We start from the raw sequence: 20,457 nt of genomic DNA, 5'->3' as shown, positions 1-20,457 counted from the left end.
GGATGGAGCTGGAGGGTATTATGCTCAGTGAAACAAGCCAAGCGGAGAAAGAGAAATACCAAATGATTTCACTTATCTGTGGAATATAAGAACAAAGGAAAAACTGAAGGAACAAAACAGCAGCAGAATCACAGAACTCAAGAATGGACTAACAGGTACCAAAGGTAAAGGGACTGGGGAGGATGGGTGGGTAGGGAGGGATAAGGGGGGGAGAAGTAGGGGGGTATTAAGATTAACATGCATGGGGGGGTAGGAGAAAAGGGAGGGCTGTACAACACAGAGAAGGCAAGTAGTGATTCTACAACATTTTGCTATGCTGATGGACAGTGACTGTAAAGGGGTTTATAGGGGAGACCTGGTATAGGGGAGAGCCTAGTAAACATAATATTCGTCATGTAAGTGTAGATTAGTGATAGCAAAAAAAAAAAAAAAAAAGGGCAGTTCCTGTGTGGTAACCTCCAACGAGTTCTACACAAGGGTATAAAGGGCATATAAAAGTGTAGGCAAAGGGTCTGTTTGTGTTTATACAGAGGATCAAAGCCTAATTGGGCTACCCCGAAAATGAACTAAGATACGATATGAAAAAGAACTTCCAACATCTGCACCCTCTGGAAGACTCATGCCAGAAGATGATCATCAAAAAACCCCAACAAAGATCCACGCACTGCTACAGCTGTAGATGCACTCATCCCACCAGTTCCTGGACCTGCCATGGGAATGAGGAAGGAGATATCTAAGCTGGCCTGTGCATACAGTAAAACAACAAAATTGGACTGGATCTATACTGTTGGAACTCAACCAAGAATTTGGAGAAGTGCAAATTGTAGCGCTCCAAAGTCTTACAACTACAAACTATTTATTGTTAAAAGAACATATGGCATGTGAACAGTCCCCAGGAATGGGTTGTTTTAATTTGTCTGATTTCTCTCAGACTGTTCAAGTTCATTTGGACAATATCCACCATATCATAGATAAGTTTTCACAAATGCCTAAGGTGCCTAACTGGTTTTCTTGGTTTCACTGCAGATGGCTGGTAATTACAGATATGCTTTGGTTATGTAACTATACTCCTATTATGTTAATGTGTGTGTGCAATTTAAGTAGTAGCTTAAAACCTATACATGCTGAAGTTACTCTACAAGAAGATATATCAAAGAAATAATCAATCTTCCCATGTTTTCTTCCGCCTGCTACTTCTATAGCTTTTCTTCTTCCTTCCTAATTACAACCCTTAAATAGAATTCGTGCCTCATATCAAATTTACCGAGTATCATAATTCTTCCAAGTGGTAAAGATACCTCAAGACAAATGCTGGGCATAGAAGCCACAGGGCATAAATATGCAAAGAAGTAAAAAGCTAACTTTTTCAAACAATAAGGCTTCTCTCTCACTTACCAACTTCACATTTCCCTGTATGGCCCCGGAAGATGACTGGTTAGCCAGAGACGGGTAAGATTCCTCAAGGGAGGAACAACCTAAGACAGGCACAGTCGCAGGGGGGCCATCAGGTGAGAAATTGGGGATCAACAGAGGTGAGGCTTAGAACCTCACCCCCCCGTTCTGAGAGAAATCTTCTGCATACGTGGATGTTTTATTGCCCTGGTTTAGCTTGGATTAACACATAGTCTACAGGCACACACCTGATCATCTACATGTGCTCTCTTACAACACTAAACTATGTTTTCTACCTTTATCTTGTATCTACCTACCACTTCAGCATTTTATTAAAAATAATAATAATAAAGAGAGAAATGTGGTATCCACATATAAATCAAGTATAAAAACCAAATGAGTATTCATATTTGAACTGACTGTTTATAGTTCATAATGCATGAGCAAAACCGAAAGTTTCTGTGATGACTGCCCTTGTACTGTTCACTATGTAACTTATTCATTATGTAAGAATTTGTTCTACATGTAAAAACTTGTTTGTTATGCCTCAGAAGATTGGAGACTGACAAAAATTAGGCTTGGGGTGGAATAATGATTGTGCATTGAGCATTGACTCCCCTATACAGAATTTTATTGTCGTTAACAACCATTTGATCAATAAATATGAGAGATGCCCTCACAAAAAAAAAAAAAAAAAAAAAAAAAAAAGGACAGACTTCCAATGGTAAAATAAATTAGTAACCGGGATGTAATGTATAGCATAAGGAATATAGTCAAGATATTGTAACAGCCTGGTAGGGTGATAGCTGGAACCTAGAATTATGTATATAAATGTTCTACCACTGTGTTGTACACTTGAAACTCATGTAATGTAATACTGTGTGTCAACTACCCTTCAATAAAAAATAATTATTAAAAAAAAAAAAAAAAAAAAGAAAGGCTTTTGGACATAAAATGTATCTAAAATTAAGGCCCCCCCAAAAATAAGAGAACATCTCTTCACCATCCTGTGAGGCCAAACTCGTCTGGGCATCAAAACCACAGGACTACAGACTGGCATCCCTCATGAACACAGAGGCAAAATCCTCAACCAGATGCTGGCAAACTGTGTCTAGCACTACATAAAAAGGAACTATAGACCAAAACTGATGGGATTCACCTCAAGAATGCAAGAATGGTTCAACATATGAAAATCAATGTAATTCACCGTTATCAACACAGGATAAAACCCACAGATCTCAAAAGACACTAAAAAGCCCAATCTAGTACTCTCTCAAAGTTAAAAATAAAAAACAGAAAAGGAATAGAAAAGAACTTCCTCTGATAAAGGGCACCAACGAAAGTCCCTCAGCCACCAACATGCTGAACAGTGAGACTGAGCGCTTTCCCAGGGGGACAAGGCGAGGATGCCCACCTCCCGTTCCATGTCAGAGCCAGGCAGTCAGCTGGGAAGAGAAAAGAAAAGGCCTTCCGGGTGGAAGGGAAGTAAAACTGTCTATGAGCAGAGGACACGATCTCATACATGGGAAATCCCAAAGCATGAATTAGAAAACACTGGGGATAGTAAGCTCAGCAACATTACAGGACACAGATCAATAAACAAAAATGAACTGTACCACTACACACTGGCCACCAACAGTCTGAGATGAAGTTTTAAGATGACCATTCCACTTAACAGAGCATCAAAATGGAGAGGAACCCTTAGGAATAAATCTGACAAGAAGTGCAGTGCTCACGGCTGAAACCACCGGAGGCGGAGGGCTGACAGACGGAGACCTTCCTGCCTTGCAGGCCAGGGGCCGGGCTCTCCCACTAGAAGCCAGACTCTGTGCGGGCCCATCAGAACCCTGACAGCCTCTTCTTCTGCGGGAGTGGGAAGGCTGACCATCAAAGGCACACGGCACGGCAAGGGCCACAAACACACACACTGTGCTGGGAGAGCCGAGCCGGAGGACTGGCACCTCCTGACTTCAGAGCTCACTGCAGGGCCGCGGTCACGCAGGTGTCCCGGTTAGGACAGACATGGGAGACACCCTCATGTCTCCTACCCGCCCCCACGGTGGTCAGCGCTGACACCCAGTGCTGGCGCTCACCAGTCTCTCCTTGTCTCTCTGCCACTTCTCCGTGCCTGCATGCCTCTGCCTGGTCCCCTCTCCTCGCGCCCTGGTGTCCTCCGGCTCTGACAGCCTTGGGTGTAACCACTCTAACTGCCTGCAGCCACGCAGGCTTCTCCGCTCTTGCTCCAGACCACACCTCAGCTCCCGACTCCGGGTCTGCGGGGCCTCCACGGCCGACTTCCACACGGCACTTACCTCCTTCTCTCTCCGGAGCTCCTCGCAGCGCTGCTGCGCCTGGGCCTCCTGCTGCTGTGCTGCCTCCAGTGCGGCCCGCAGGCCCTTCAGCTCCCGCCCCAGAGAGTGCAGCGTGCGTGCCTCCTGTGTTCTGCGGCTCAGCTGTTCCGTCAGGAGGCGCTCGTGGTGCAGAGCCTCGGACAGCTCCAGCGACCGGCCCTCCTCAGCTGCCAGTGACCTCTGCAGCTCAGAGAGCCGGCCGCGCTCCTGGGCCAGCAGCGCCTCGCAGCGCGAGGACTCAATCTGCAGCTCCTTCTGAAGGTTGTCCCTGGCCGTCCGCTCGTGTTCTAGCGCGACACGCAGCTGCTCACCCTGAGCACACTCCTGCTCCAAGGACTTTCTCAACTCCTGGGAAAGGGATTAGGAAAATTCTGTCAGGAGGAAAAGTATCTCAACCGATTTCTTGCCCACATTCCTGCTGATATCCTTCAACCTAGCAATTACTCCTTTTGAAATCTGTCCTGCGGAGAAAGAAGAAAGTGCAATCATATTCAGTTATTTTGATGCTCACCCCTGGATAAAGTACACTTTTGGAAGCAACGCTCAGTGAATGCACACACGTGCCTCGGGCTCAGCCTCCCTTCGGCCTGACACCAACACTTGGACCCTAAAGACACAGCAGGCTTGCTCTGAACCAGTCTCTGTCACTGAAAGACAGCTTCACCAACCCCGGAACTGACGGTGTGCTTGTTCAGGACCTACAGGACACCTGCTGGACACGGGGCCATCAAGCTGCCAAATGAAATGCCAGTTCACACACGCAGCAGGCATCACACGCAGAAGCCGGGTCACTACACTGGCTCATTTTGACCCCGGCTTCTAAGCCTGCGGCCACCTTGCAAAAAACCAAACACCGAGGTAGCACAGTGTGGGCGCTCTGGCACCGTGCTGTCCCTCACTCCCTGCATCATGAAGGACAGCCCCCTCCCGGGTGTGCCGCCGCACACAGGAGCCTAGAAGAACAGGGGCACGGGCAGCCCACCCGCCCTCACCTCCAGGGCCTTGGTGCTCTGTGCCTCGCTCTGCAGGCGCTGCAGCTGCTCCTCCTCCAGCCGGCTCTGCAGGGCACGCTCCTTCCCACGCCCGCCCTCCAGCTCCTGCAAGGCAGCCTGCAGGCTGTTCTCCTTGCTGTCCAGTGTGGACCTGTGGGGACAGACCGCCAGGCTCTGTGTCACAGAGCGCTCTGGAAGGGACATGGGTGGCCCGGGGCTCCTGGAAGGTCAGGCCAGGACCAGCCGCACCCTCACCATCCGCTTGCGTCCACCGGGCCATGGGGCAGCACCCACCTCAGCTGGAGCACCTCCTTCTGTGTGCTGTGGAGGGATGCCAGCAGCCTTTCATTGTCCTCTTTACACTCACAGAGCTCAGACCTCAAATCCCTGACTGCCTTCTGTTCCACCACCAGGAGCTTCTGAGCATCACTTGCTCTCTCTTGCTCTTCACCCAGCGTCTTCTGTAGATTGCTAGCTATACATTTTTCCTGCTCAACTTTATATGCCAATAACTCAACTAAAAAAGAGATCAAAGAATGTAAAATAGTGTTATTCACAAGTCCAAAGGGAACCATACAAATGACTTAACAGATTAAAAACAAACCAGCAATAGGACAAGGGTGTATCAACCTGGGGGGAAATGAAATTCCCATGACCTAGAAGCTTTCACTTCTGACGGAGCCTGGACACTTGGGGACATATTCATCACAAACTGCTGGCTGGTGAGAACCTGGGACACACAGGCAGGGGGGCACACACTCTCCTAGCCTCTGGAGCTGCATCGGTCTGGGGTCTTCTTGGAGCCAGAGGGGGAGCTGGGCTGAGATGAGCCTTCGTGTTTGAGGCCACTCAGAAGCCCCCCTGCCTGGTGCTCAAAGACCAGCATGTCACCTGAAAATGCTACCACAGCCACCACTCCTAGGCTACATGCCTCCCACAGAGACAAGCTCCAAGGAAGAGCTCTCCCTGAACTCACGGATGGTATCACCTGGGTTCTACACCAGCCCTTCTGGGAAGTAGGACAGGCGCCAACCCTCCATGAAGCTGGCTAGACTCCAACACCGACACACCGACACCAGAAGAAAGCTACATGGTGTGGATGCAAAACGCCAGCAAACCAGCCAAGAAATGTATAAAGGAGAATGTGCGATGACAAGGCCTGGCCTGAACGCAAGGCCACTGCCCTTAGACTACAGCTGAACCCCCAGGCTGAGGGACAGATGGAGCGTTCCCCATGCCCGGTGCAATCGGCAAGAAAAGAGGTGGCTGGGAAAGAAAAATTTTTAATGTTTTTTATTCATGGATGACACAACAATCTGTATAAAAAAATCCCACAGAATCTAAATTAAATGCAGAAACCTGCAGCAGGCAGCTTCGGCCTCCAGCACAACCCAGATCCAAACGCTCCCAGAAGAACAGACAGAGTCACGGGCCCCACCCTGCTCTGTCTCTCAGAGCCCTACTCTCGGGGTGCTGAGGCCAGAGCTACAGTCCCTGCACTCGGGGACCTGGGGAAACCAGAAACAGGTCACTGCCACCAGACCCAGCACTGGGCAGCCAGAGAGGTTCTGCTGACGGGCACGTCGCCTCACTGAACGGGTGACGCCAGGTGGGTGGGGACGCGAGGGCAGTACCCACCCTGTCTGCGCAGCTGGCGCTCCTTCTGGCTTCTGTGGGCCTGTGTGCTGGTCAGGGCTGCACACAGCTGCTGCAGCTTCTCCTGGTTCTGCAGGTGCGTCATCCGCAGCTGGGCACGCAGAGCCTGGATCTCGCCAAGCAAGCTGCTCCTGTCTGACAGAGGCAGGTGCTCCGAGGGCTTCTCCTGCATGTTTGCCCAAGGGCGGGCAGTCAGGAACCACATGCACAGCCACTGGCAGGCGCCACCAGATAGACGGGGAGCCGGGCCAGGGCAGGAGCACCCTGCCACCCGCATGCTGTGCTCGGTCTGCTGGCTCACACCCGTTGGCCCTGTGCCCCGGCCCCCCCGGGGGTGAGGACAGCTGGTGGGAGGGCATGTGTGCCGGAGGTGGAATGGAACCCTCAGGCGCCCTGGTCTGCTTTCTGGGCCTGGTCTGTGCCTGGGGCTGCCCTGACCTGCTGCAGCTCTGCATCTGGATGTTGATGCCCTCTTATGAGGAAACAGAAAACAGGCCTCCAGGCCCCAGAGCGGATGCCCCCAGCCCTGACCCTCCAACCCTGGGCTCAGCACTCGTAGCTGGGGCTGGTCTGGGGACTGGCCTTTCACTTTTAAGGAAAGCCAGTTATTTATGGACAGAGGGACGTTGTCTGGGACACAGGCGCACTACTCCCCATTTTTGTGGGATTCACGCATAAAAACGCAGTGCTTCCCTGGACAGGGCAGAACTTCCTCTCCAGCCATGGCCACACGTACAGGTGGGGAGGCTGGCCTCTCTGTCGGGAGTAACTCACCTGCCCCCACACCACCTGCTCCCGCCTCAGCTGCAGGGAGCCGGGGTTCCCAGGGTTGGAGCTGCAGATCCAGGGCCACAACTTGGCTGGCAGCGTGTCCTGCACTGTTCCAAACACCTGCTGGGCCCCCTGCAGGAAGTCCCTTCTCCAGGTGAGGTTCACGTCAGGAGGCTCCTAAAACACGGGGACACAGGGCTTGGTGTTCTCACAAAAGCACTAGCAGGCCCAAACAGAAACTGCTGAACAGACGGGGGGGAGCCGCGAGTGCCCCCGGCCACCCAGCGGCAGGAGAGCCGGCAGGGCGCCCCGAGGAGGCACTAGGGCGAAGGGGGTGGGCAGACGCGCGGGCCAGGGTCTCGGGATGGCCCGAGGTCATCGTGGTGCCATGAGTGGGGTGCTCAAGCCCACTGCCCCTTCCCCGGCAGTTCCTGGGCCCGGCCGTGGGTGCTGCCCCTCTCCCTCCACATCCCATGACAGCTGGTCCCGTGGACGTGGCTCAGCATCTGCCCTTGACTCTGCGCTGCCCCTGGATTAGCCACCGGCTCCTTGGCTGCACAGTGGATGCTCCTGTGCCCCCGCCCTCCCCACTGCGCCTCCCAGAAAAGTGGCCACCGTCACTGTCCCCATCCCCTGCGCCCCGGTCACCCACCGCTGCTGGCCCACCTCTCACTCCCGGCTCCCACTTACTTGGCCGAGCGATTTCCTAAATTTGATTCCTGCCCGCTACTCCTCTACTGTCACACAAAGCACCCCCATACCTTCTCTTCCTTTTGGGGTGCAGCCTCCAGCAGGCCCTGGGCCTCCCTCAGGATGCACTCGAGCACCATGTGCGGCTTGTCCTCGCTCGGGGCACTGGCAGGCGTGCGGCATTCGGACAAGGCCAGTATGTGGCGGCTCTCATCACACACCATCTGCAGCAAAGCCTACAGCAGACAGGCATTTTGGGAAGAAGGAAATCAGGCACGTGTTCCTCCACTCTGGCCCACCACCACCTGGGAACGGTGCTCGCACGGCCTTCATGCCAAAGAGCAGACTGCTGTTCTGACCACGAGGCTTCCACACTCCCCTCCACCATGACCCTCAGAGACAACTCAGGACCAGCCCTGAGAGTGAATTTCTGTGTAAGCTCTCCAAGGCGGGCGCCATGATTTAGCCATTCACCTGCCCCTCCTGGTGGGTGCTGCCCCCCACACACGTGGGAGAACTCAGGACAGGGCCTCAGGCCATGGACACACCGTGGGCTTCTCTGGCTCCCCTAAGGCCACACTGCTGTGCTGCAAGGACGCCCCAAGGGGGGCCTGTATGCGCATCCCAGCCGGCAGGTCCCCTCCTGAGATGGCACGTGTGGGTGACAGAGGGCCGGCTACCAGCCACCCTGGCCCTCAGGGCCCCCATGGGGCCCAGATGCAGGGAGCCAGGAGACACCGGTGCTGTGCCCTGCCTGTGGGGTCTGTGCGCAGGAACAGGCCCTCCACGCCATGGGGGTCTGAGCTTACGGAGGAAGCAGCTGGCTGCCCCAGAGCTGTCCCCACGGAGAGGCTGGTGGCAGGACCACCGTCGAGTCCAGAGGGCCTGTGGAGGTCCCTGCACCATGTGCAAGGCTTCATGACAGTGGCACACCAGCCTTAAAGCTCAGGAAAACAGACTGACTAGTGTGCCAAGCAGCAAGATGTAGAGCCAGCAGTGAAGAGGCCCACAACAGCCAGCCAGCTAGACATAGTTCTTGCTATGATTCTGATAGTATGACCCCAAAAGGTGAAATATCAATACAGAAGTGCTACAGACCAAATCATATGTTAAGTTTACTTTAAAGGGAGTTGTCCTTAACAATCTAAAGACAATTTCATTTCAAAACAATTTATTTGATGTAAAACTGATGCAAATCAAGGCCCTGTGGTGAGAGCAGGTGTGTCCTGGCTGCAGGTGACAGGCGCTCTGTTCTTTCAACACCTTCCTGGATCTTATACGGAGGTGAAATGCACTTTTACAAACATCTCTCAAAAAGATCACTGCAGTGAGCAAGGTCGTCTGCCCGCACCAGCTCAGCTTCCTGGGGGCACTGCACCCTTCAGGGACCCAGGTCTGTGCAGATATGGGTTTTCCACAGCGGCCGTAAGAATCAATGGGGAGCAGCAGGACCCTAGGTCTGAGGCTGGTGGGGGTGCAGACCTGTGGTGGCTCAGCCTTTGAGACCATGGACACCATCACTGGGACCTCTGCCCTCTGGACGGTGGCCTTCTGTCCAGGGACCTGCTCTCCCACGGCTACCACCTCCATGTGCTGCTGTCAATCAGCGATGCACACCTGCCTGCTGCTCAGGGCCCTGTGGACGCACGGCACTTCCCACCACGGACTGGCCCATAGGGCTCCCACTCAGGCATGCTGGCGGCGTAGCCCTGGAGGTGCTGGAGCCTGGCTGCCCCATGGCCCCTGCTCAGCAACCCCCAACCCCAGTGCATGCCGGACCTTCCTCCAGGGTGCCCAGCTCAGGGGCGCCCAGAGCGTGGCCACACAACATGCCTGAGCCAGCCCTGAGGTACTGCTGGGGTTTGTGGCCGACGTGTCAGGGAGCACGTCATCACCACGCTTTCAAACAAGACACAGATCCTCTTGATGCTGCCACCCCCCCACGGTGAGCGCTGCAGCTCAACACTCCAGAAACACGGCACAGAAGGTCAGGACACAGAAGACCAAGCTTGAAATAGTATGAAAAACCTTTCAGAAAATACCTTTTTGCTATTTTCAACTGGACATAGCAATACTGAAATGACAGGTTCTGACTGAAGCAGACAGAGCGAGCGACAGGGCAACCACTTCCTGACTTACTCTCCTGCTACTGCGGCCGGGCCGGGCCGGCACCGCCAGACACCAAAGGCAGCCTCTGCCGCTTCCTGGCAGGGCTCAGGGCTGCTGCTGGGTCTTGTGCTTGTTTTCTTTTCTGACTACTAAGTGTTAAACATCAAAGCCTAAGTATAAAGAATTGTCATAACAACCAGATTTATTCCTTGAAAATTAGAAATTCCTCTAATACTAGAAATTCTTCTCTAAATACTTGGATTGAAAATGGCAACAGAAATGTCTTTAATGTTTAATGTCATAAGCAATTGAGGAATGCAAAAAAAAGGAAATAGGAAATAAAATACTAGCTAAAAAAAAATTACTCCAATTTCAATCGTTAAAGGAGTAAGAAAAAGTTTTATTCTGAACACAATTTCAGAGAACATTTTAATTAACATCAAACTTATTTTGTTTGGGAATGCGACAAGATAGTGGCATTTTATCATTTACTTATTTGATCAAACTTTATATCAATGGTTTTGCCATAAAATGATTTGCTAAAGTTGGGAGAGAAAAGAAAATCCATGAAAGTTCTACAAAAACTCTGCCTTCCAGGTGACGAAAGTGCAAACTAAAGGTACCGTGGTTAAACGGTTTTGCAACACACATGAGACATGTCACACTGTCACAAAATGCCATGTTATCAGTGAAAGCTGGGAAAAATCGAAAAGGAATTCTGCTTTCTAAGTTAAACCCCAGGATGCTGAGTGGCACCCTCCCCCCTCATCTGAGGCGAACCCAGCTCTGACCCTGGAGTGTTGTGACCATCAGCGCCTCCACAGCCCAGCCCACTGACCGGGAGGGCCTCCCTACAGGGCCAGCAGGACCGCAGCAGCAGCTGGGACAGTGGGGACCCTTGGCAGGGGGTGGGGATGAGCCCAGCCCATCAGGAGGGCTGAGGCTGCGGCCAGGCAGGGCAGCAACCCTGGAGCCTGGACTGGTGCCATGCTTGGGCTCTGCAGTGGCACAGGGCAGCCCAAAGTCACCTTAGGGAAGGCGAAAGGTCAGTCTCCAGAACCAAACAGAAAAACACAATTACTTCCCCAAACAGGGTCCAAAGTTCTGATTCTTGAACTAAATTCAGGAAGATCAAACCTGGTTTGGTCTCTTGTGATTCATTAACACAACTGTACCTGCAGGCCCAGCGTGTGCTGTGCTGTGACAGCTCGGGAGAGTGGTTACCCTCCTTGGAACCATGGCCCTAACGGGCCCAGTGGGCCAGGGTCCCACGTGATACGCCCACCCTAGTGCTCCTCACAACAGGGGCTCGGCTTCTGCAAACACTTCTCGGAGGCATGAAAGAGCTGGAGTTGGAGCATGTCTGAGCAGAGCCACCGGGCAGGCACAGAGCAGGCCAGAGAGGGAGGCCCCTCACCATGGCGCCCTGACTTACCTTCACTTGCTGGGGGTGGACTTCCTTCTCCTTCATGGTTTCCAGAGGCTGCTGGAACCTTCCAGAGGCAGGAAGAGGCACTGCAGGGCCAGCAGTGGGAGCTCTGAGTCCTCCTGAGCCTTGATTCAGGATCTCTCCAAACCCCAAGCCATCACCTAGAAACACACCACGAAGTAAGGGCCAACAACTGCGGCTCTCTGGCAGCTTCCCTGGGGATGTTCTCAGAGCACAGGGGGCAGTCAGACCCTGCTTCCCTGTGCACTATGAGGCCAGGCCCCACAACGCCCAGGACAGCAGTGGCTGAGCCCATCCCAGAAGACATCTTTGGTGAGCTACCAGATGCCACCAGTATTTTCATAAAGACCCAAGATGAGAACTACACACATTAAGAAAAAGTATACTTTGCATGTTTAATATGTTAACATCCATGATTTCAACATAAAGCTTATGAATATCTGAGCTCATTTTTACCTGGATGTGTGTTTTCTGATCCCCCAATGACAGAACAAAACCCACAGGGCCGCACAGAGAACCTGCCCCACAGACAGACATGCACGGGGCCGGTGCTCGCCAAACCAAGGGAGGCCCAAGCCGTGAGGACAAGACGGCAGGCAGGGGCTGATGCAGGAACAAGGCACACGTCTGGTCGGGAAAGGCGAGCTCGCTGGATTTGGGGGTAGGTAGAGAAAAGCCCTGAAACTAGCCATCCTGGGCTGAGGAACCCTGAAAAACGTCTAGAATTTGAGACTCCAGGAACCTCGGTCTGACGGGAAGTGGCCTCAAAACAATTCCAAACCTCTCAGAAGTGCACAGGTCCCCAAGCCTGGCAGCGCGCGGCTGATCCAAGGAGGCCTGGAAGCACAGGTTCTGGAAAACGGAGGGAGCCGCCCAGCAGGAAAGCAGGGTCAGACCTTCCGGCTGCTTCTCCCGCCAGCACGCAGCTCAGGGTGACAGAGGAGGTGAGGTCCCCGAGCACAGGGCCTCCAGCGTTAATAAGAGAAGAGTATGAATCCTCAGACGTGCCCAGGAACGTCCAAACATAAGACAGAGTGAAACAGAATGAGAGAGCGGAGGAAGCAGCAGGGTGGAGACAGCAGCAGGAGCGAACTTCAGGGGGACCGCCGTTTCCTAGAGGAGGAGGACTGAAGTATCAGCCAGAAAACAAGGAAAGACACTGAGAAAAGGGGCAGCTGGGGAGGAGGAGTGTGTTCAGAGATTCAAACAGAGCAGAATGAACAGCATTTGACACAGCTTGAGAAATAAAGTCCTAACCTACAAAGATGTAGAAAAGGAGAGAAAATAAAACTGGCCCAGGAGGTCTGGTATGTGGTTAACAGAAAATCACAGAAAAATGAGAGAGAACCACAGGGGAAATGGCCACAGGCCTCAGGAAGAACTTCCAGGGCAGAGGACACGCCCCAGGGGCCATGCTGAGGGCCGGCGCTACAGACGAGTGGGGGCGACGCTGGGTCTGGGACTCTAGTGGGGTAGAGGGCTCCCCACCTAGGAATCTGCACCAAGCCTCACTGCCGACAAATGGAGGCGCAGGAAGTTCCCGGGAAAAGGCACATGGAGCAGGCTTTCCTTCGGGAGCTGCTGGGGAACTTACGTCATTGAAGCAATGAACATACATCAAGGAGGGATGAGGGGTCTGACCAGCAGGTGGGCACAGGCCGGGTACAGCATGGGGAGACCATGAGGCAGCGAAGGGAAAGGAAGAGAGCCTTTCAAGAGACGATGCGCACCCCCCAGCGGCCCTGCGAGAATCTGGAAGGCAAAGGGAGCATCCCGGGAAGACGGGATAGAGGCCTGTGTAGTGTGTAGCCAGGAAGTTCATGCAAGTGACTCTAACTAGCAAATATGATTTGAAAATAAATCCTAGAGCAAGTTTCTGAGAGTTGCTGTGATGTCCCTAGGGAAGGGCAATCCATGGCTGCTCCTGGGACCCGCCACTCGAATCCCTAAACCACACGCTTCCCACTGGGACCAATCATGAGCTAAAAGGAACCGGCTGCTGGCCCTGGTCTGCAGATGCCAATGGCTGTGCCTCACATGGTCTCGTTCTCTCAAGTGCTGAATGAACCGAGAAAGTCAGAACCTCTCACGGTGACCGGCTCATGAACAGCCAGCAACTACAGAGGAAAGGAGGACTCAGATATCAGCTCAGGACAGCCCCCTCGGTGACGACGCAGGCCACAGCCACCAGCAAGGATCTTGTGGCTCCCAAGTCCCTCTCCGAGGACACTTGACAATTAAAAAGTGAAGAATGGGACTAAAACCTGGTGGACATATGGCCAAGGGGTCCACACTGGTGCCCCAGACCTCGTGCTGTGGTGCACCTGGAAGAACACAGCATCGCTGTGCATACTCCAGACACACCAAGATGCCTGTGTGCTGACGGCCCTGCTATAAACCCACAGGGAAGGAGGGGCTGCCTGGAATGCAGGGGCCACAACCCCTCGGGGTCAGCACAGCACGGCCTCCCAGCCCAAAACGTGCGCTCAGGCCCCAGCCTGCTTCTCGCCATTCTCCATCCTGCAAGAGGCGTCGGAGGCACTACACCAGCAGGGTGTTCTTCTCTATAAAGGGCACTAACGGGATAGGTGGCAAAACCTGAGTCAGGTCTGTAGATGTGACACGGCCACCCTGGTGTTGAGGGGGCACCATGAACTGGATGTGTTGAAATACATGGAAATTTCAGGAGCAAAGTGCCCTCAGGTCTGCATGCAACACCCAGAGCATAGACACAGAGACGGGGGAGCCCGCACACCAGTGCGGCCAGCGTATGCAGGGGGCATGGAGGGCACAGGCCCTGCTGTCCACACCACCCCCACGAGGATGAAGGCTTGCAGGGAGGGGTGCACTCACGCACTGCACTGCCACCGGGCTTTCCCGCCAGCCCAGGAGACGAATCAAGAGATGTTATGATGGCATCTTCAATGTCTTTCTCCTGTTCAAGTAGGGGTAGATTTTTAAGTGGTTGTAAAATAACAATATACTATACCAGGGAGTTGAGTTGCCAGATGGACATGCCTGAATTTATCATTTCCAAACAGAATCGAAATAAAAGTGTTTGAAGCTTGTGGACATAATGAAGTCATATGCTTCTAGTAATTTAATCAAACTCATCCACAGCTCTCTAGGAGTATTTTAAAGAAGTCACTAGCAAGTATTTTGGATTAAAAAATTTTACATGAGATGGTAGTATGCAGCTGTGACATGTGGACACATTCCTGGGGTAACGCACGGAGCCTTGGCCATCCCACACATGCCCACCAGGACAGCACCCGGGGACCACTTACCACAGCTGTCCACTGCACGTGCTGGTCAGCAAAGGGAGCCCTGACTGTGGCCAGTGGAGACGCCGCCCACCCAGGTGCCTTTCTGGATGCTGACCTGCCCGGGTAACAAAGTGCCTGGGACTGGTCAGATGGGAGCAGTGAGGCATCTGTCCTGTCTTGCAGGGCGGCATCCAGGCTGCACTGGCTCAGGGCGTCTGAGCAGGGCGTCAGGGGCAGGCTGGGTGGGGGCTCGAGGGTCCAGTCCTTCCTCACGACCTCAGGGGAGCTCCAGGAGGACAGGTCCACCGCCCGGAGGGTGGTCTTCAAGGGCTCTGCCCCCTCATTGTGGGATGAGCCGCCGGGGCTACCGGGCAAGCTCACCTGTAAGCAAAGTGAGCCATTCTGCAAATCTACCTCATCCTCCCCAGGAGCACCTGGCTCCTCACTTATCACTGAGTTCTGATTTCCAGTAACATCAACTGGATCCCACAGGGTTTCATGAATGTTTAATGCATCAACAGGAGGTGAATTGTCAGCTTCATCACCATTATTGGAACTATCACTTGAACTATTTTCTAAAACACGCCAAAATGCCAATGGCTGTTGACATTTAAATTCCTCTGCCTCAAAGCTCTGAAGGCTCCGAGAGTAGACCAGACAGTCCAGTCTTTCTTGAAGTTGTTTCACCTGAGTTATGAGGTCAGCTTTCTGCAGCTGACAATCTTCTAGTAGCTTTTCCTTACCCTGCAGGTAAAAGAAAGACATGCACATGGTAAACATAATTGAGGTCCATGGTGTCCCATTTGTCTGACGTCAAGGCTGTCTTAAGCAATTAAGGGTGAGATTCTGGGAAGGTGGTGGGGCAGTAAGCTCCAGGCGTCCGTCTCCCCACCTGGACAACACGTGACACGGCAGAATCTTGTCTGGTGCAACTACTCTGGAATTCGAGTCTGTTGAAGGCTCGCAGCTTCACGGGACGGCCTGCAGGGTGAACCGCAGTCCCTCTGGCTCTTAGCACAGTGACACCTACGCACCCCCACCCCCTGGCAGGCAGCTGTGCACCTGCTCCTGGAGCCACGGTGGGCAAAAAGGACCCTGCCCTCCAGACACTGAGGACCTGTGTTCTGAGTGCTGATTCTGCTCACAGCGGGGCAGACAAGGCGGAGGCCACAGTTGCAGCCTCTCCCCCTTTGACTAAAGGGACTTCCAGGACATTTAAAGAGCTAGTGCCCTTTTACTCCACACTGCATTTTTCTTTTGGAGAAAAATTAAAACCTACAACATTCAAAAGCAACTGAATACACAGAAAAAAGCAGAAAGTGATTGTGTGTGTCCTTAGGGAAAGGTACAAACAGAAAAGATCTGAGAAGACCTGAAGGTCACACATCAGGCTGATTCTCAGCCCAGAGACAGCAAACCGTAATCAAAGAAACAAACACAACAACCAGAACAGCAAATCCTGAGGAAGAGGATGGTTCTGATTTCCAGATTTACCACAGTATTAGTTCATCACCACCACCAACAAAAATCACAAGGCATAAAAGGAATATGGTTCATTCAAAGGAAAAAATAATTCAACTGAGACTGTCCTAAAAAATGCCTGATCACAAATCAAAACGACTGTCTTAAACATGCTCAAAGAATTAAGGATGTAGAGAAAGTCAAGGAAATGATGTATGAACAAAACCAGAAATATTGATGAGAAAACCTAAAAAGAAACCAAAAAGAAATTCTGGGGCTGAAAAGCACAATAATGGAAATAAAAAATGCACTGCAGGACTCAAAGGCAGATCTGAGGAGGCATAAGAAGCAACTGGTCAATGTGAAGACAGAACAACACAATCATTAAGTCTGAGGGAAAAAAAGAAAAAAGATTGAGAAAAGTGAGCAGAGCCCAAGGGAACCAGACCCCCCCACACACTGTGGGTGTCCCAGGAGGAGGCGGTGGGGGGAGGCAGAGAGGGCGCCAGGAGGACAGTGTGGCGGCGCACCTCCCGAGCTCGGTGAAGATACGGATATAGAGACCCAAGAAACTCAGCAAACTCCAAGTAAGATGAGCTCAGAGACTGACGCCGAGACACGGAACAATCCGACTTTCCAAGACAAGGAGAAACTCTTGAAAGCAGCCAGAGAGATGTTCATACACAAACAAGGGATCCTCAGTAAAATGATCAGTAGACTTCTGGTCAGCAGAGGATGGTGGGTCAATGTATTCAAAGTGCCGAAAGAGAAAAACTCAACTAGGAATCCAATACCCATAAAAACTGTCCTTTCAGAGCGAGGAAGAAATCAAGACATTCCCAGATAAACAAAAGCTGAGGGAGTCTGTGGGCACCACCCGTCATGCAAGAACTGCTGGGGAAGTCCTACAGGTGAGGTGAACGGATGCCAGGCAGCAACCTGAAGCCACATGGAGAGAGAAGGCTCTTGGGAAAGACACACACACATGTAGTTACAAAAGCTGGTGTTACTGCAGCAACAGCTTGTAACTCCTCATTTTGTTCTCATCATGATTTAACAAACGAATATATTTTTTAAAGACTGATGTATTTTCTAAAAAAGTAGTGTTAAGGGTTAATATTACTATAGCTTTACTTTGTAACTCCACATGTTATTTTCTATATAACTTAAGAAATTAATGTGTTTAAAAGAATTACTAGTTTATATTTTGGGGCACACAGGTATAAAGATGTATTTGTGCAACATCGCAAAAAAGAAAAAGTTGGGGATGGAGCTGTAAAGGGACAGAGTTTCTACATGTCACTCAAGTTAAGCTGGTACAAATTCAAATCAGTGTTATGATGTTAAATGTAATCCCCAAGGTAAGTACAAAAAAATAGCAATAATATACACAAATATAAATGAAAAAGGAATTTAAACATTTACCATAAAAAATCAACTAAACGCAAGAGAAGATAGTAATGTAGGAAATGAGGGACCAGAAAAAGCTCTAAGACACACAGAAACAAAAAGCATAATAACAAAAGTATATGCCTCCTTACCAGTAATTACTTTAAATGTAAATGGATTAAGTTCTCCAAACAAAGACAGAAACTGGCAGAATGTATTAAAAACATATGGTCCAACTATATACTGTCTACAAAAAGCTCACTTCAGACCCAAAGACACAAACAGGTTGAAAGTGAAAGGCTGGAAAAGATATCGCATGAGACGAGCGACCGAAGGAGAGCAAGGGTGGCTGTGCTGATACCAGGTGAAATAAACTTAAACCAAGAAAGGCTGTAAGAGACAAAGATGGAGGCTGAGCCAGTAATCAAACATCTCCCAACAAAACAAATCCCTGGACCTCATGGCCTCACTGGTGAATTCTAGCAAACATTTAAAACAGAATTAGTATTGATCCATCTCAAACTTTTCCAAAAAACTGAAGGAGAGGGAATACTACGTCCAGATGGGTTCAGTGGTGAATTCCACCAAACATTTAAGGAAGAAATACTCATTCTCTACAAACTCTCTCACAGAGGCAGAGGGAATGCCTCCTAACTCATTGTATGAGGCCAACATTGCCTTGGTACTAAACATTGCCAATGCAAGAAATGAAAACTATAAGCCATTTTTCTTTATGAACACAGATGCAAATATCCTCAATAAAATGCTAGCAAATTGAATTCAACAATATAATGAAAGGATTATACACCTTAATTAGGTGATGCTTATTCCTGGAATGCAAAGTCAGTTCAACACAGGAAAATCAATCAGTGTAATACACCATATTAACAAACAGAGGGGAAAAAAATCTCATGATTATCATGTGTGACCACCCACCACCATAGCTCTTTTCATCTTGTAAAACTGAAACTGTCCTGTTTAAACAGTAACTCCCAAATCCCCCCTTTCTACCCCCTAGCAATGACCATTGTATTTTCTGAATTTTGAATTTCATATGGACCCTCGAAGGACCCCAGTAGCCAAAAGAATCTCGAAAAAAGAACAAAACAGGAAGATTCCCACTTCCTGATTTCAAAAATTTATGACAAACCTATAGTAATCAAAACAGTGTGTTATTAGTCTAAAAACAGACATACAGACCAACAGACTACACTAGAGGGCCCGAGTAAATTCTCACATGTTGGTCAAATGATTTTTAACAAGGGTCCAAGACCATTCAATGGGAGAAGAAATGGTTTTCTCAGCAAATGGTGCTGTGAACAGTACATATTCACATACAAAGGGATTCATGAAGTTGGAACCTTACCTCATACCACAAAGAAAAATTAATCCAAAAGACATCAAATATTTGAATATAAGACCTAAAACTATTTACATTTGCTCTCTTAAACACTCAACTATGATTTCTACCTTTATCTTGTATCTACCTACCACTTCAGCATTTTATTAAAAATAATAATAATAAAGAGAGAAATGTGGTATCCACATATAAATCAAGTATAAAAACCAAATGAGTATTCATATTTGAACTGACTGTTTAGAGTTCATAATGCATGAGCAAAACCGAAAGTTTCTGTGATGACTGCCCTTGTACTGTTCACTATGTAACTTATTCACTATGTAAGAATTTGTTCTCCATGTAAGAACTTGTTTGTTATGCCTCAGAAGATTGGAGACTGACGAAAATTAGGCTTGGGGTGGATTAATGAGTGTGCATTGAGCATTGACTCCCCTATACAGAATTTTATTGTCGTTAACAACCATTTGATCAATAAATATGAGAGATGCCCTCACAAAAAAAAAAAAAAAAAAAAAAAAAAAAAGGACAGACTTCCAATGGTAAAATAAATAAGTAACCGGGATGTAATGTATAGCATAAGGAATATAGTCAAGATATTGTAACAGCTTGGTAGGGTGATAGCTGGAACCTAGAATTATGTATATAAATGTTCTACCACTGTGTTGTACACTTGAAACTAATGTAATGTAATACTGTACGTTAACTACCCTTCAATAAAAAATAATTATTTAAAAAAAAAAAAAAAAAACTAAAACTAAAAACTCTGGGGAGAATAAACTGGACAAAAGCCCCACAATGCCAGGTGTGACGATTCCTTAGGCAGCGGCAACAAGAGACAGACTGGACTTCATGAAATGTCTGAATCTGTGCATCAGAAGACACTATTTACTGAGTGAAAGTGCAACCAACAGGACAGGAGAAAATACTTATAAATCATGTATCTGCTAAAGGATTAATATCCAGAGTATACAAAGAACTCTTAAAATTCAACAAAAAAATCCCAAACCACCTGTTTTTAAAATGAGCAAGGGATCTGAATAGACATTTCTCTGAAGAAGGTACATGAATGACCCTTAAGCACATGAAAAGATATCCTATATTCCGAATCATTAGGTCAATGCAAATCAAAACCACAATGAGACTGTACCTCACACCCATCAGGATGACTATTATCAAACAGACAAAGTAACAAATGTTGGCAAGGATACGGAGAACTTGGAATGCTTGTGCACTTTTGATGGCAATGTAAAATAGCACAGACATGGTGGAAAACAGTAGGGAAGTTCCTCAAAAAATCAAGAATAGAATTACTACACCCAGCAATTCCACTTTTGGGTATATGCCCAAAGGAACTGAAGGCTGGGTCTCAAAGAGGTATCTCTACACCCACATTCTTAGCAGCATTACTCACAACAGCTAAAACGTGGAAGAAATCCAAGTGCCCATCAACTGATAAATGGGTAAGCAAAACATGGCCTATCCACACAATGGAATATTACTCAGCCTTAAAAAGGAAGGAAATTCTGACACATGCCACACATGGATGAACCTTGAAGACATGATGCTGAGT

General features: G+C 49.6%; 1 protein-coding gene across 6 annotated transcripts in view; it reads right to left on the bottom strand.

The window, feature by feature from the left end:
* Positions 1-20,457, bottom strand: part of PCNT (pericentrin) — a 144,188-nt gene that overhangs the window by 28,119 nt on the left and 95,612 nt on the right. For 4 of the 6 annotated variants that reach the window (XM_057505615.1, XM_057505619.1, XM_057505613.1 and 1 more), the window contains 9 exons: positions 14,699-15,421; positions 14,265-14,346; positions 11,397-11,551; positions 7,924-8,088; positions 7,166-7,339; positions 6,374-6,557; positions 5,030-5,252; positions 4,736-4,886; positions 3,705-4,091 (listed from right to left, as the gene is read on the bottom strand). In XM_057505615.1, coding sequence (XP_057361598.1) covers positions 3,705-4,091; positions 4,736-4,886; positions 5,030-5,252; positions 6,374-6,557; positions 7,166-7,339; positions 7,924-8,088; positions 11,397-11,551; positions 14,265-14,346; positions 14,699-15,421 — 2,244 coding nt within the window. Of the gene's footprint in view, positions 1-3,704; positions 4,205-4,735; positions 4,887-5,029; positions 5,253-6,373; positions 6,558-7,165; positions 7,340-7,923; positions 8,089-11,396; positions 11,552-14,264; positions 14,347-14,698; positions 15,422-20,457 lie in introns of those variants that run through there. The other 2 variants (XM_057505624.1, XM_057505626.1) reach the window with 2 other exon arrangements.

This window comes from Manis pentadactyla, chromosome 1, assembly GCF_030020395.1.
Source record: "Manis pentadactyla isolate mManPen7 chromosome 1, mManPen7.hap1, whole genome shotgun sequence".
Lineage (NCBI taxonomy): Eukaryota > Metazoa > Chordata > Mammalia > Pholidota > Manidae > Manis > Manis pentadactyla.
This window is presented reverse-complemented; position numbering and strand designations above follow the sequence as displayed.